General features: G+C 48.6%; 1 protein-coding gene and 1 long non-coding RNA gene across 2 annotated transcripts; one reads left to right on the top strand and one right to left on the bottom strand.

Moving 5' to 3' along the window:
* Nucleotides 1-2,949: 2,949 nt before the first annotated feature.
* On the bottom strand, nt 2,950-14,076 carry LOC116544074. The gene is made up of 2 exons (XR_004265800.1): nt 14,007-14,076; nt 2,950-4,433 (listed from the first exon to the last, which is right to left on the bottom strand). It is a non-coding gene; the product is annotated as an uncharacterized LOC116544074 (long non-coding RNA).
* LOC116544073 lies at nt 7,760-12,468 on the top strand. Its single transcript, XM_032270175.1, has one exon. The coding sequence runs from the start codon at nt 7,785-7,787 to the stop codon at nt 12,351-12,353; it is 4,569 nt and encodes a 1,522-aa protein (XP_032126066.1). The 5' UTR covers nt 7,760-7,784; the 3' UTR covers nt 12,354-12,468.
* Nucleotides 14,077-14,083: the final 7 nt, after the last annotated feature.

The following is a 14,083-nucleotide window of genomic DNA, read 5'->3' on the forward strand; positions in this document are numbered from 1 at the left end:
ATCTCATATCTATATTATGTTTCATTCAGTATATCTGTAAGATAAACTACTAGAAGTGGGATTAGTGAGTCAAAAGATATAATATGTATTTGTAACTTTCATATCTTTCCAAACTGACCCTATACAGGGTTTAACAACTTGCACACTGCCAGCCAAGCATGACAGTGAGTAATTCCCCAAAACTTTGACAACTGTGTCAAACTGAAGCAGCTTCGTTAACTGGGGTAAATATCTGGGTTTCATTGTCTTGTGTCAAGGAAATTTAGGACACAGACACACAGGAGTTTAGGAGCAGAGGTTTTTTTTTTGTTTTGATCTCAGCTCACTGCAACCTCTGCCTCCTGCGTTCAAGCAATTCTCCTACCTCAGTCCCCACCAGTAGTTGGGATTACAGGCACATGCCACTATGCCAGGCTAATTTTTCTATTTTTAGTAGACACTGGGTTTCACCATGTTGACCAGGATGGTCTCCAACTCCTAACCTCAGGTGATCTACCCACCTCACCTCCCAAAGTGCTGGGATTACAGGCGTGAGCAACCGTGCCCGGCCTTTCCTTCTACTTTCATTGGGGTTATTTTGTCCTTGTGTTTTTTTCCTACTTTTTAGCCCTTTCTCCCTGGCATAAGCATCTTAGGCTCTAAGCAATACTTTCATTATATCCTTTCATTTGTTTCTTCTCCCCTCTGCCCTCGTCACTTATGCTCTGGTGTGTGGTATTTTCATTACTGTTCGGTTCTATTTTTGAATTTCTACTACAATTTTTAAATCTCTCTGATAATTTATATTTTTCATTTCAAAGTACTTTGTTACTAATTTTTAACTTATTTGCATTTTGGCTGGGCAAAAATGGTATAGTATTATTACCAATGTTAACATTTGTAGGGCTTGCTTTATGGCCAATTTTCAAAAATGTTCCATGTTTGAAAAGTATATTCTGAACTGGCTGCAGTAGCTCAGGCCCATAATCCCACCAACTTGGGAAACTGAGGCTGGGGATTGATTGAGGCCAGACGTTTGAGACCAGCCTTGGCAACACAATAAGACCCCCATCTCTAAAAATATTTGAAAACTTAGCTGGGGCAGTCCAGGTGCAGTGGCTTATGCCTGTAACCTGAGCACCTGCTAAGGCAGGTGGATCTCTTCAGGTCAGGAGTTCAAGACCAGCCTGGCTAACATGGTGAAACTCTGTCTCTACTAAAAACACAAAAATTGGCTGGCTGTGGTGGCACATGTCTGTAATCCCAGTTACTTGGAGGTTGAAGCAGGAGAATCACTTGAACCCAGGAAGTGGAAGTTGCAGTGGGCTGAGATTGTACCACTTTACTTCAGCCTGGGTGAAAGAGTAAAACTCTGTCTTAAAAAAAAAAAAAATTTTCACCCTGTCTTTCTGTTGTTGTTGAGACAGAGTCTCACTCTGTCACTGAGGCTGGAGTGCAGTGGCATGACCACAGGTTACTGCAGCCTCAACCTCCAGGGCTCAAGTGATCCACCCACCCCAGCCTCCCCAGTAACTGGGACTACAAGTATGGGCCATCACACCTGGCTAAGTAAAAAAAAAATTTTTTTTAGGCTGGGCATGGTGGCTGACACCTGTAATCCCAGCACTTTGGGAGGCCAAGGCAGGAGAATCACTTGAACCCGGGAGGCAGAGGTTAAAAAAAAAAAAATTGTAGAGATGGGGTCTCACTATGTTGCCCTGGGTGGTCTCCAACTCCTGAGCTCATGCGATTCTCTCACCTCAGCCTCCCAAAGTACTGGGATTACAGGCTTGAGCCACAGTGCCTAGCCACATCCTGTCTTTTAACTGGAGCACTCAGTCCCTTTTATATTTAAGTACTGGTGTAATGGTTTCAAATTTTCCTCCTCCTTTTGTACCTTCTATTTGTTCCACCTGTTCTGATCTTTTTCTTTCTTTCCTTCCTCTGGATTTCTTCCTCTGGATTTATCACTGCATTTGCACTATTTTCCCCTTTACTGATCTGGAGTTTATTTTTAAATTTTTTAAATTTTAATTTTTATTTTTTTTGAGATGGAGTCTCCCTCTGTCACCCAGGCTGGAGTGCAGTGGCATGATCTCGGCTCACTACAACCTCTGCCTCCCGGATTCAAGCAATTCTCCTCCTTCAGCCTTCTGAGTAATTGAGATTACAGGCATGCACCACCACACCTAGCTAATTTTTGTATTTTTAGTAGGGGGGGGTTCACCATGTTGGCCAGGTTGGTCCCAAACTCCTGAGTGATTCGCCCACCTCAGCCTCCCTAAGTGCTGGGATTACAGGCATGAACTACCACAACTGGCCATACAAATATGTTTTATTTGAGACTACAGTAGGGAAATTTTAGTTAATGATTTGTCAGGTTTTATTTTTATGTATTTTTTTTTTTTGAGATGGAGTCTTGCACTGTCACCCAGGCTGGAGTAAAGTGGTGGGATCTCAGCTCACTGCAACCTCCACCTCCCAGGTTAAAGCAATTCTCCTTGCCTCAGCCTCTCAAGTAGCTGGGACTACAGGAGCACACCACCATGCCTGGCTAATTTTTTTTTTGTATTTTTAGTAGTGACAGGGTTTGACTATGTTGACCAGACTGGTCTGGAACTCCTGACTTGGTGATCTGCCCACCTCAGCCTCCCAAAGTGCTGGGATTACAGGCGTGAGTCACCACACCCAGCCCTATCGCATGCTTTAAAATAGATATATTTAAAAATATTACACATACCCCCAAAGTATGTACAATTATGATATGTCAATTTAAAACTTAAAAAATTGCCCTTTTCAACAACCCATTCTCTGGAAATCAAGATGCTCAACTCCCAATAAACATTAAATTCATAAAAGAGGAAGACTTCAGGAATCTGAACAACCATCAAAGACCTAATTATTTCACTATGAATCAACAAAAAATTAAACTCAATTTTAAAACCAAACTACCTAGCTTATAAACACTAATTGAAACTTGTTTAGGGTATATTTATTCACCTTTCAATTTCTTCACAGGTTAAAAAAATGAATGAATGATATCATACCGCCAGACAACCTAAATCCCTACCTAGAATGATCAGTTTGGTTTCCCAGTACACCAGACAGTCAAAACCTGCACGGTTTTGATTGAACAACAAATACTGCATGCTCACTCCATACCAAGCATGAGGACTAGGTATTTAGCATGCTTTATTTCATTTGCTCCTCACAACATCCTCATACATTGTCATCCCCATTTTACAGTGGAGGAAAACTGCAAAGTTCAACCTGAGAGCATCCGATTCGAAAACGTTTCACCGAACTACGTTAAGAGGAGCACTGAGTTTGGAAGCTTCAAGTTCTAGGCTCAGCCAAGTACTAAGCTTTACAATGCATGGGAGGAGGTGTTGGGGAGTGCTACCGCCGGGATCCAAGCCCTGCTGGAAGGATGAACTACAGAAGTTACATGGCTTTGCAAACCCTTCCCTCCTCACCAAATGCCAACCGAAGCTAGCTACGCCAGGACACACGTTTTAAAACTCTCCCTAGATGTTTAAAATTCGGAGACCACCAAGAGTTTAGAGAAGCCGCACGTGGTGCTACCAGGGCTTCTGGCTTTGGAAGCCACTGCCTTGCAGGAGAAGCCTTTCCTGTGCTCCAGGCAGTGGTTCGGGCTCATTTCATGTTCCCCTCAGCCCCCCAGTACCAAAAGCTCTATGTTTCTGGCACGTGTAAAACTCGCGGCGGGAACTAGGCGCAGACCCACGGGAGATCTGCTTCTCCTGAACTCCAGCAACAGAGGTGGGATGAGGTAGGATGGGTAGGAGAGGTTGATCCGAATCCCAGATCCCCCCCACCATCGTAGATTTCATAAAGAAAAAAGGGGAGGGAAGATGGAACCAAGTTTGTTTTCGCCCAACTTTTTGCCCTCTCCCACGTGGGTTGGTCTCTTTCTCCCTGGCTGGGTCATGTCCCCTCCGCGCGCCTCAAGCTTTCGGCCACACAGACCGTGCGGCAAACCATCTCCGATCACAGCAGCGGGGGTCCTTAAATTTCCTGGGTTCTAACCTCAGGCCAGACTGTTGGGACCCCGCGCTGCTGGAGTTCTAAGTTAGGGCCGGGCGGTTAAGACCCAACGTCGGCGGAGGAGACGGCGCAGGGTCTAAGCTTCCATCTAACAGGTTAGGGAGCGGACGCAACCCCGAGTTTCCAGCTTCCCGGTCCCTCGGCCGGCGTACGCACTCACCATGGCAGCGATTCCACAGGCTCGGCACGCCAATTGGAGCGCAGCTGACGTCTGAGAAGCGCTCGCCTCCACCGGAACTCACAGAAGAAGAAGCGGAAACGGTCCTGCGCAGCAGGAAGCGAAGGTGACGCTACTCGAATGAGCGAGGCCCCGCCCAGTACGGGGGGCCTTGGCGCGGTGACCAACTCAGCGTTGGTGAAGGAACGTACTTTGGCGTTCTTATGAACTATGTAGTACAGATTATTGTCAGAAACAATGAGTTAAAAATTCAAAAGTAACCCACTGGCCGGTCGCAGTGGCTCACGCCTATAATCCCAGCATTTATGGGAGGTCGAGGCGGGCGAATCATCTGAGGTCTGGAGTGCCAGACCAGCCTGGCCAAAATGGCGAAACCCCATTTCTACTAAAAATACAAAAATTAGCCGGGCGTAGTGGCGCACGCCTGTAGTCCGAGCTACATGGGCGGCTGAGGCAGGAGAATCGCTTGAACCCAGGAGGCAGAGGCTGCAGTGAGTCGAGATCTCGCCACAGCACTCCAGCCTGGGCGACAGATCGAGACTCCGTTTCAGAAAAACAAAACAAAACAAACAAAAGTAACTAGAGAAATAGAGAAATACTTCCCAACTGGTTGAAATATCTGATGCCCCTTTCCTGTGACCCCAAAAATCACTTAAAATCCGGCCACTAGGCCGGGTGCGGTGGCTCAGGCCTGCAATCCCAGCACTTGGAGAGGCTGACGTGGGCTGATTAATTGAGGTTAGGAGTTCCAGGCCAGCCTGACCAACATGAAGAAACCCCCATCTCTACTAAAAATACAAAAAAATAGTTGGGTGTGGCGGTGGGCGCCTGTAATCCCAACTACTCGGGAGGCTGAGGCAGGAGAATCCCTTGAACCCGGCATTTCGCCATTGCACTCCAGCATGAGCAATAAGAGCAAAACTAAAAAAAAAAAAAAAATCCAGCCACTAAACGGTTAAGGCCTGGCTCATTCTGATTGGCTGCCATCCCTGCCTGCTCAGATATTTAGTATTTGAATAAGAACCTTTGGGTGAACACAGGTATTCAGTGTAAGAGCAGCTAAGTGACTGGCTGGCTCTAGTGGCCAGAGAGCAGTCCTAAAAGAAAAAAAAAAAAAAAAGAACGAGTCTTCAGGGTAGCATTTATTTTCCCACCAACGCTGATCCTAAGTTGGGAAAAGTAATTTCCCCCAGAAGAAATCAGGATACTGCGAGCAACAAGGAAGGGATGCTAAATGGTCAAACAAGAATACATGTATTCAGTACAGTGTTCATTAAATGTTTGATAATGAATGGAAGGATAGGCAGATCCAAGCATCTCATAGGAAGAAAGAAATCAAGCCGACTGCAGGTTATATCATTCCATCACACATTCAGGGAACTTAATCCCTTCACTCCAGAGATGGGGTTGTTTAAAATAAGTTCTTCCTTTTTTTTTTTTTTTTTTTTGAGACCGAGTCTCACTCTATTGCCCAGGCTGGAGTGCAATGGCATGATCTTGGCTGACTGCAACCTCTGCCTCCCAGGTTCAACTTATTCTCCTGCCTCAGCCTCCCGAGTATTTGGGATTATAGGCATGCACCACCACACCCGGCTATCTTCTTTCTGTTAATTACTTTTGAGCAATTCCCCAATACTGTCCTTACTTGCATCAAGAGCATGCTAGCCAGCCCTGGCACCAGGGTCAGAGTTGAGGCTGGGGGCATCAGCCTCCTTTGTGAGGTGGCCTCAGTGACATAAGGGCTATGAGATGGCGGCTACCCTACTGTAGCTGGCTGCATCAGATGTACCAGGCCTTCCCTCTAGCTCCCAATACCATCTTCCTGACCTAAACTTTGCCATGTTGTTGTCACTGCTGGGTGCCTGTGCCGTGGTAGGGCCATTCCATGGCCCTGAGTGGGAGCCAGTGCAGGGCCTGCTCTCCCAGGATCACAGCTGCAGGGACCCTCAGTGCTGTGGCAACCTGCTTGTCCTCTGCCTCTTTCTGGTCTGGCAGGTCCGGCACTATTGGCACCAGGTCACCAGGACCCGCTTCAGCACAAGGAATGTCATCAAGGTGAGTGGGTCTTATACACCTTCACCCTCCTTCCCTCAGCACCAAGATTGTCTCTGTCACTTGTTACAAGGACCTTTTTCTATCCCTGGTGTACCAGAAATGAATCATAGGGGAACTCACATTGCTCAGGGAGAGCAGTGGCCAAGCCCCAAACCCAGGAGTCAACCTGATCTCCTCTCTTTCCCTCACTCCACACATTCAATCCATCTGCAAGTCCCAGGGGCTCTACTTGGAAATTGTATCTCAAATCTGATCACTTCTCCCAACCATACCACAGCTTCCTGGGCAGAGACACCATCATGTCTCACCTGGACCATAGCAACAGCCTTCTGCCCAGTTCTTGCTGCTTCTCTTATCCAGTCACAGCCTATCCTCCATATAGTCACCATAATGGCCTTCTTCTTTCTCTTTCCTTCTTTCTTTCTTTTTCTTTTTTTTTTTTGAGATAGAGTCTCACTCTGTTGCCGAGGCTGGAGTGCAGTGACACAATCTCAGCTCATAGCAACTTCTGCCTCCCGGGTTCAAGCAATTCTCCTGCCTCAGCCTTCCTAGTAGCTGGGATTACAGGCATGCGCCATCACACACAGATAATTTTTGTATTTTTAGTAGACACGGGATTTCACCATATTGGCCAGGCTGGTCTCTAACCCCTGACCTCACGTGATCCACCCATATTAGCCTCCCAAAGTGCTAGGATTACAGGGGTGAGCACCATGCCTAGCAGACTCTGTGGATTTCTTTCTTCTTTTTTTTTTTAGATGGAGTTTCACTCTGTCACCCACGCTGGAATGCAGTGCCATGATCTTGGCTCGCTGCAACCTCTGCCTCCTGGGTTCAAGTGATTCTCCTGCCTCAGCCTCCTGAGTAGCTGGGATTACAGGCATGTGCCATGATACCCAGCTAATTTTTGTATTTTTAGTAGAGATGGAGTTTTGCCATTTTGGCCGGGCTGGTCTCAAACTCCTGACCTCAAGTGATCCACCCGTCTTGGCCTCCCAAAATGCTGGGATCACAGACATGAGCCACCATGCCCAGCCATTAGAATAAACTTTTAGAAACAGATCATAGCACTTAGGTGCTCAAAACCCTGCAGTGGTTCTTATACTTACATTATCTGTCAAACTCATAATAAAATTCACACTCCTAATCATGACTCTAAGGACCAGCATAATCTGTCCTGTGTTTGTCTCCGATCTCATCTCCCAGTGATCTCCTCATTACTGGTTTCATTTTGGCTACATGGTCTTCTTTGCTGTTCCTGTACATGTGACCTTGTTCCATCCTCAAGCCTTTGTACTTAATATCTCCTCTGCCTATAACACTCTTTCTTTAGATGTCACTTGCTTTGCTCCTTACTTCATTCAGGTCTCCAAATGTCACTCCCTCTAATAAGACTTCCCTGACTATTCTGTCTGTATGGATTACACAAGTTAATATGTGTGCAAGGATTTTGCTTCTCTGTTCTCACCTACAGGTGCCACTGCAGAAGCGGGCAGTGCCCTCCATGAGATGCAAAACTGTCTTTGAGCTGACTCCTGAATTCTTCTTCAGTCCTGGAAAGTTCAGAGGCCTAGATTCTCATCAATGGGCACAAAGGCAGAGATGGAGATACCGGAGAAGCCTCCAGGAATCATGGACCCAGAACTTGCTCTCTCCACAGCACCCAAGTCCGGGCCCACCTTCAGGTGTTCACACCCACCCTGAGCCCATTTTTTGTACCACGTCCATTTCAAGCACCTGTTTAATGCCTCAGGACAGTTGCTGGAAAGCATGGCAGGTACCTTGGTGTCTCAGAGATGGTCAGACTCACCCTGCCTTGGACATGTGCCACGAGATGGAGCAGCTGCTGCTTCACTTGCAGAAAAGGTTGGTGTCACTGGAGCCTGTCATCAGCACGAGGTCTCGCCCCACCTCCATGACCTTAACCACCTCTCTTCCAAACTTACTTTCAGCCCAGAGGCTGCAGTTCTGCTCCAGAGAGCTGTTGCCTGATTATTCTCACCAAATACCAAGAATGTGCACTTGGAAGTCCTGGGACTGCCCACCAGAGGCCTGGGAACCAGGGGGTAAAAAACAGACAGCAAGCAGAGAGGATAGTAGAGAGACCCAGGCTCCAAGGGGGATGAACCAGAGAGGGAGCAGATGGGAAGATGCTTCAGAAATGCAGGCACCTGGGGAGCAGTTCCCAGTAGACTTTGGAATGGAGGGTGATGCAGAGACTAATGTGTTGGAGTGTGCAAACCAGAGACTAGTAATAAGTGAAGCTGACGGAGAGATCTTGACACCAGGGTGGGAGAACCAGGACCGGATGGGAATTGAGAATAGAACCAACATTCAGGAACTAGGGAATAGAAACCAGAGGGAGGCTGGAGATAAGAATCCCCCTGAAACCCAGGCACATATGGGAGAGAACCAAGAAGAGTTAAGATGTAAAATTGATGCAGAGACCCAAACACCTGAGTGGGAGAACCAGGATAAGAATGGAAGTGAGGATGCTGTGGAGACCCAGACGTTTGAGAGGAAGGACAAGAAAGAGGCTGGAGGGGAAGATGGGGAACAGATCCAGGCTCAAGAATTGGGGAAGCAGGGTCAGACTAGAGATGAGAATGGTGAGAAGACCCAGATGTCAGAGTGGGAGAAACAAAAGCAGATGAAAGGTGATGCTGATGTGGAAATTCAGACAGAAAAGGGAAGAAACAAGGACCAGGCTGGAGGTCAGGATGCTGCACAAACCCCGTCACCTGGGAGACAGAACCTAGGAGAAGTAAAAAAAGAGGATAGTGTAGAGACCCAGGCCTTGGATTGGGGAAAACAGGAATGTATTGGGAATATTACAGAGATCCAGACACCAGCATGGGAGAAACAGGATCAATGTGGACGTGAGAAAGCTAGGAAGACCCAAGCATCTGGGGGAGAGAGCCAGAAACAATTAAGTCATGAAATTCAAGTGGGGTGGGGAAATAAAGGCCTGAGAAGAGGTGAAAATGCTAAAGAAACCCAAATACCTAGCAGGAAGCAGCTCAGGGAGATAAGAGAGAAGGACTGGGTGGTGATCCAGGCCCCATGGTGGGGAAACTGGAGACAAGTAGCAAGTGAAATTGACAGAGAACTTGAGATACTATGTTGGGAGGATCAGAATTGGATTGGAGGTGAAGATAGAGCAGAAATTCAGGCATCAGGGAAGAGAGACCAGAGAAAGGAAGGAGGTGAGGATGGTACAAATATCCTGGCACCTGAGGCTGAGATCCATGAACAATTAAATGGTGAAACTGATGTGGAGACTCATTCAGCAGGGAGGAAGAAGAATAAGCCACCTAGAGAAGAGAATGGTACAGACATTCAGTCACTAGGGAGGAGAGAGGTTAAAGGTGAGGATGAAAAAGAGACCCAGGAACTTGGGAAAAAAAATCAGTGTCAGTCAGGAAGTGAATTTAGTGGAAAGATTCACAGACCAAAGGGAAAGAACCAGGAACATACTAGAGGCAAGGATTGTGGACATGCCCAGACATCTGAGTCAGTGAACTGGGGCAAATTAACAAGTCAAGTTGATGGAGAAACTCAGTCAGAAGAATGGAAGAAAGATGAGCAGACTGGAGGTAAGAATGGGGCAGAAATTCAGATACAAGGGAAGAGAAACCTGAGAGAAGTTGGAGGGGAGGATGGTGTAAAGACCTGGGCACCTGGGAAAGAAACCCAGAGTCTGTTTAGAAGTGATCTTGGTAGAAAGATCCTTTTATCAGAGTGGAAGAGCCAGAAGCCGATGGGAAGTGAGAGTGGAACAGAAATTCAGGCTCCGGTGGAGAGAAACCAGAGAGAACCCGGAGGTGAGGACAGTGTAAAGATTCAGAGACCTAAGAGAGAGAACCACGGCCAGTCTGATAGTGAAATTGGAGACAGCCAGTCACCAGGGAGGAGGAACTGGGAGCTGACTGGAAAGGATGTTACAGAAAATCAGGCATCACAGAAGAGAAGCCAGAGAAAGGCTGGAAATGAGGATGGTAGAACGATCTGGAGACTTAGGGGAAAAAACTGGAGGCTGAGAGCAAAGAACCAGAGACTGTTAAAAAGTAAAGGTAATAGAAAGACCCGTTCATCAGAGTGGAAGAACCAGGAACAGGGTGGAGGTGGGAATGATGAAGAAATTCAAATACAAGGGAAGAGAAACCTGAGTGGGACCACAAGTGATGATGGCTCAGAGAGCCAGGCTCCTGCCAGAGATGACCAGAGACAATTAAGAGGTGAAATTGATGAAAAGATCCAGGTACAAGGGCAAGAAAATAAGAATGAGGGTGGAGCTGAGGATGTTGCAGAATTCCAGGATATAGCAAGCCAGAGAAAGTGCACAGATTGGGATGTTGGAGGGCCTCCAGCACCAAGGGAAGGAAACAAGGACCTGGTCAGTGGAAAGGATGCTGTGAGGGACAGTCTCCAAGTTGACTGTTCTGGGGATGAGAGACCCACAGGCAGAAAACACAACCTACCAAGGCCCCCGGCCTTCTCTGGTTCTGGACATGGGACCATGGAACAGGAACAGGCAGTGGTTGTAAATAGTTTCATCTCTTCTCTCTGTCCTGAGGTGGATCCTTTCCCCCACCGGGGTGAAGTCTTCTTGCTGGTGGGTGGGGAGGGAGAGCATGTGGCCAGCCAGGGCACAACCCCTGCCAGGGATCACAGAGTGGGGATCAGTCCAGCCTCCCAGCAGGCCCAACCTGAATCCTGCAGAAGACAACAAAGGGACAAAGAGGTAGATCCAGAGAAGGTCCCCAGCCTGACTCGGCAATACCGGAACCCTCCATCTCTGACTGCTCCCTTGGGCATGCCCTCTGCCTGTCCCTGTGTGCTGTGTGGCCCAGACCCAAAAGCTGCCATAGCTCTGGTGGGTGCTCCCACTGTCCTCACTGTCCTGCCCAAGGGGACAGTCCTCAAGAAGAGCAAACAACTGCTTCTGGAATCCCTGATGCGGAGGAGGATTGCACACCTGAAGTGGGGTCTTCCCCGGCGGATCCTGGAGTCCTATTTCCTGTTTAACTTCTTAGGATCTTGCTCATTGCCCCTTGCTGGGGCAAGGCTCCCTGGACTGAACACGGGCCAGGAGCTCCAAGCGCAGCAGGAAAGGTATTGTGAGGCCCAGGGCTCCCCACCAGGCCTTAAGTCCCCAGAAAGGTTCCAGAGGGTTCAGCGCCCAGACAGAAAAAGCTCGAAACTTCCTACACAAGCCGGAGCTCTGGAGGGAAACAGACCCTACAGGTCAGAGCGGATGGGCATTTCCATCCAGCCTGAAAAGGCCAGGAGAGTCCGGCCACCAGAGGGCGCCAGAGAACCACAGGAGATCCAGAAAGCTCCTGCCAGGGCTGAGCCTTTGGCTCCCAGGACCCCCAGGCCCGCAGCGAGATCCAGGAGCTGGTGTGGCCAACAAAGGGTGGGAGAGCCTCCCAGTGAGAACAGCAGGGGCTGGAAAATGATCAGGCCAGGGGTCTCCCAGCTGGCAGAAAGGGCTACCAGCAGAGTCAGGACCTCATCCTCCAAGCCATACTACATCCACTGGAGGAAGGAATGCACATCCTGGGAGGTCTCTAAGCCCCACAGACTCAAATGCCAGCAGCCCCCATACTGGAGAAGAGGAAGCCTGGAACCTACAGGGTGCAGAGGGGCTGGGCAGCAGCCTTCCTGCCATTCTGCAGAACCTGTCAGCTTCAGAGGGAGGCTCCACTCTGTGGGGGGAAAGCTAAGCCTGACCCTTCTGAACAAGATGTCCTGGTCTCCACAGCTTGCCAAGTGCAAGCACTCAGCCCCTAACCTGACCCTGAGGGAACCTGATTATACTCTGCTTCCCAAAGTGGGTAATTCACGTGCAGGGGAGGACAGGATTGGAGGCCACACTGCTTCACAGAGGGAACTTCAGCCACGAAGTCACTGCTGTACTGGAGCCACCCTTCCTAAGACAGAAAGATCCCAGGGCCAGGAGGCACCTGGAAATCCAAATGGGGCTCCACAGAATACACCAGGCTCCAAAAAGTTTGATTTTATGAAGCATCTGAGATTTTTTCTCTTTCAGCATGGCTTTAAAAAGTAGACTCAGGCCCAGAGTCCTCAGGACATGTTAGAAAAGGTTTGAGACTGTCCTGATCCCCACAAAGCCTCTAATAAATTGGTCATTTGGGCCCTGTGGGGTTCTAATTTCTATGGCACATGTTTTCTAAGCACTCCCTTTTGGGGTTTGGGATACTTTGTGGGTGGGGTAGAAGCCACTTCCACTCTGTGGTTGTGAAGATTTAGGGAATGTGGGTGACCCCAGTGTTCTCTCCAAAAAATGTCCCCTCCAGCCTCCTCACAGTAGAGTCCACTGAGGTTCTTTCCTGCCCTGTCCAAAAGCTAATCCTGATTAAGGCAGGATACTCCAACAGCCTTCGTTGCTTATGGGGAGCGGTGGTGCTCTACATGGGACACTAATTTTTCTTTTGAGATGGAGTGTCACTCTGTGGTCCAGGCTGGAGTGCAGTGGCTTGAGCTTGGCTCACTGCAACCTTTGTCTCATGAGTTCAAGTGATTCTCCTGCCTCAGCCTCCTGAGTAGCTGGGATTACAGGCATGAGCCACCATGCCTGGCAAATTTTTAAATTTTTACTAGAAGTGGCGTTTTGCCATGTTGCCCAGGCTGGTCTCAAACTTCTTTCTCTCTCTCTCTCTCTCTCTCTCTTTTTTACTTCTATTTTTACTTTTGGTCTCAAACTCTTTATTCTTTTTGAGATGGAGTCTTGCTCTGTCGACCAGGCTGCAGTGCAGTGGTGTGATCTCAGCTTACTGCAACCTCCACCTCCTGGGTTCAAGAGATTCTCCTGCCTCAGCCTTCCGAGTAGCTGGGATTACAGGCACCTGCCACCACGCCTGGCTAATTTTTGTATTTTTAGTAGAGATTGGGTTTTGCCATGTTGACCAGGCTGGTCTTGAATTACTGACCTCAGGTGATCCACCTGCCTCGGCCTCCGAAAGTGTTGGGATTAAAGGCATGAGCCACCACATCGGGCCTGTTTTTGTATTTTTTTTGTAGAGACAGCTACAAAAAGTACAGGTCGATGAGACATCCCAAGATGGGTCTCGCCATCTTGCCCAGGCTGGTCTTTAACTCCTGGGCTCAAGCAATCTGCCCACCTCAGCCTCCCAAAGTGCTGGATTACTGGTGTGAGCCACCACACCTGGCTGAAAGGATAAAGCAGCTGTCCCCAGCCTTTTTGACACTAGTGGCTGGTTTCGTGGAAGGCATTTTTCCCAGGGACTGGGGGTGGGGGTGAAGGTTGGAGCTCAAATTGTTCCACCTCCGATCATCAGGCATTAGTTAAGATTCTCAGGCCGGGCATGGTGGGTCACGCCTGTAATCCCAGCATTTTGGGAGGCCGAGGCAGGCAAATCACTAGGTCAGGAGTTAGAGCTATATGGTGAAACCCCGTCTCTACTAAAAACACAAAAATTAGCTGGGCGTGGTGGTGCATGCCTATAGTCCCAGCTACTTAGGAGGCTGAGGCAGATAAATCGCTTGAACCTGGGAGGCGGAAGTTGCAGTGAGCCGAGATCGTGCCACGGCACTGCAGCCTGGGCAACAGAGCGAGACTGTGAAAAAAAAAATTACTTTTCAACTTTGGGTGTGGTGAAGACATTCCTGCAGGGTTCTAAGCGCATACTGCTTTTGGCTTAGTTAGACACGACTCAGAGCCCTTGCGCCGGCCACTCACCCTCAGGTGCAGCTGCTCGCCTGAGACTGCGGCTTCCAGGGTCCGCGCAGGCGCATTCCACGATGACGCAAGCGTGT

Source organism: Sapajus apella, unplaced genomic scaffold, assembly GCF_009761245.1.
Source record: "Sapajus apella isolate SASKATOON/1434 unplaced genomic scaffold, GSC_monkey_1.0 scaffold205, whole genome shotgun sequence".
Classification (NCBI taxonomy): domain Eukaryota; kingdom Metazoa; phylum Chordata; class Mammalia; order Primates; family Cebidae; genus Sapajus; species Sapajus apella.

What these genes read in the sequence shown, in the direction of transcription:
- LOC116544073 (XM_032270175.1), top strand. Translation starts at nt 7,785, where the DNA reads ATGAGATGCAAAACTGTCTTTGAGCTGACTCCTGAATTCTTCTTCAGT.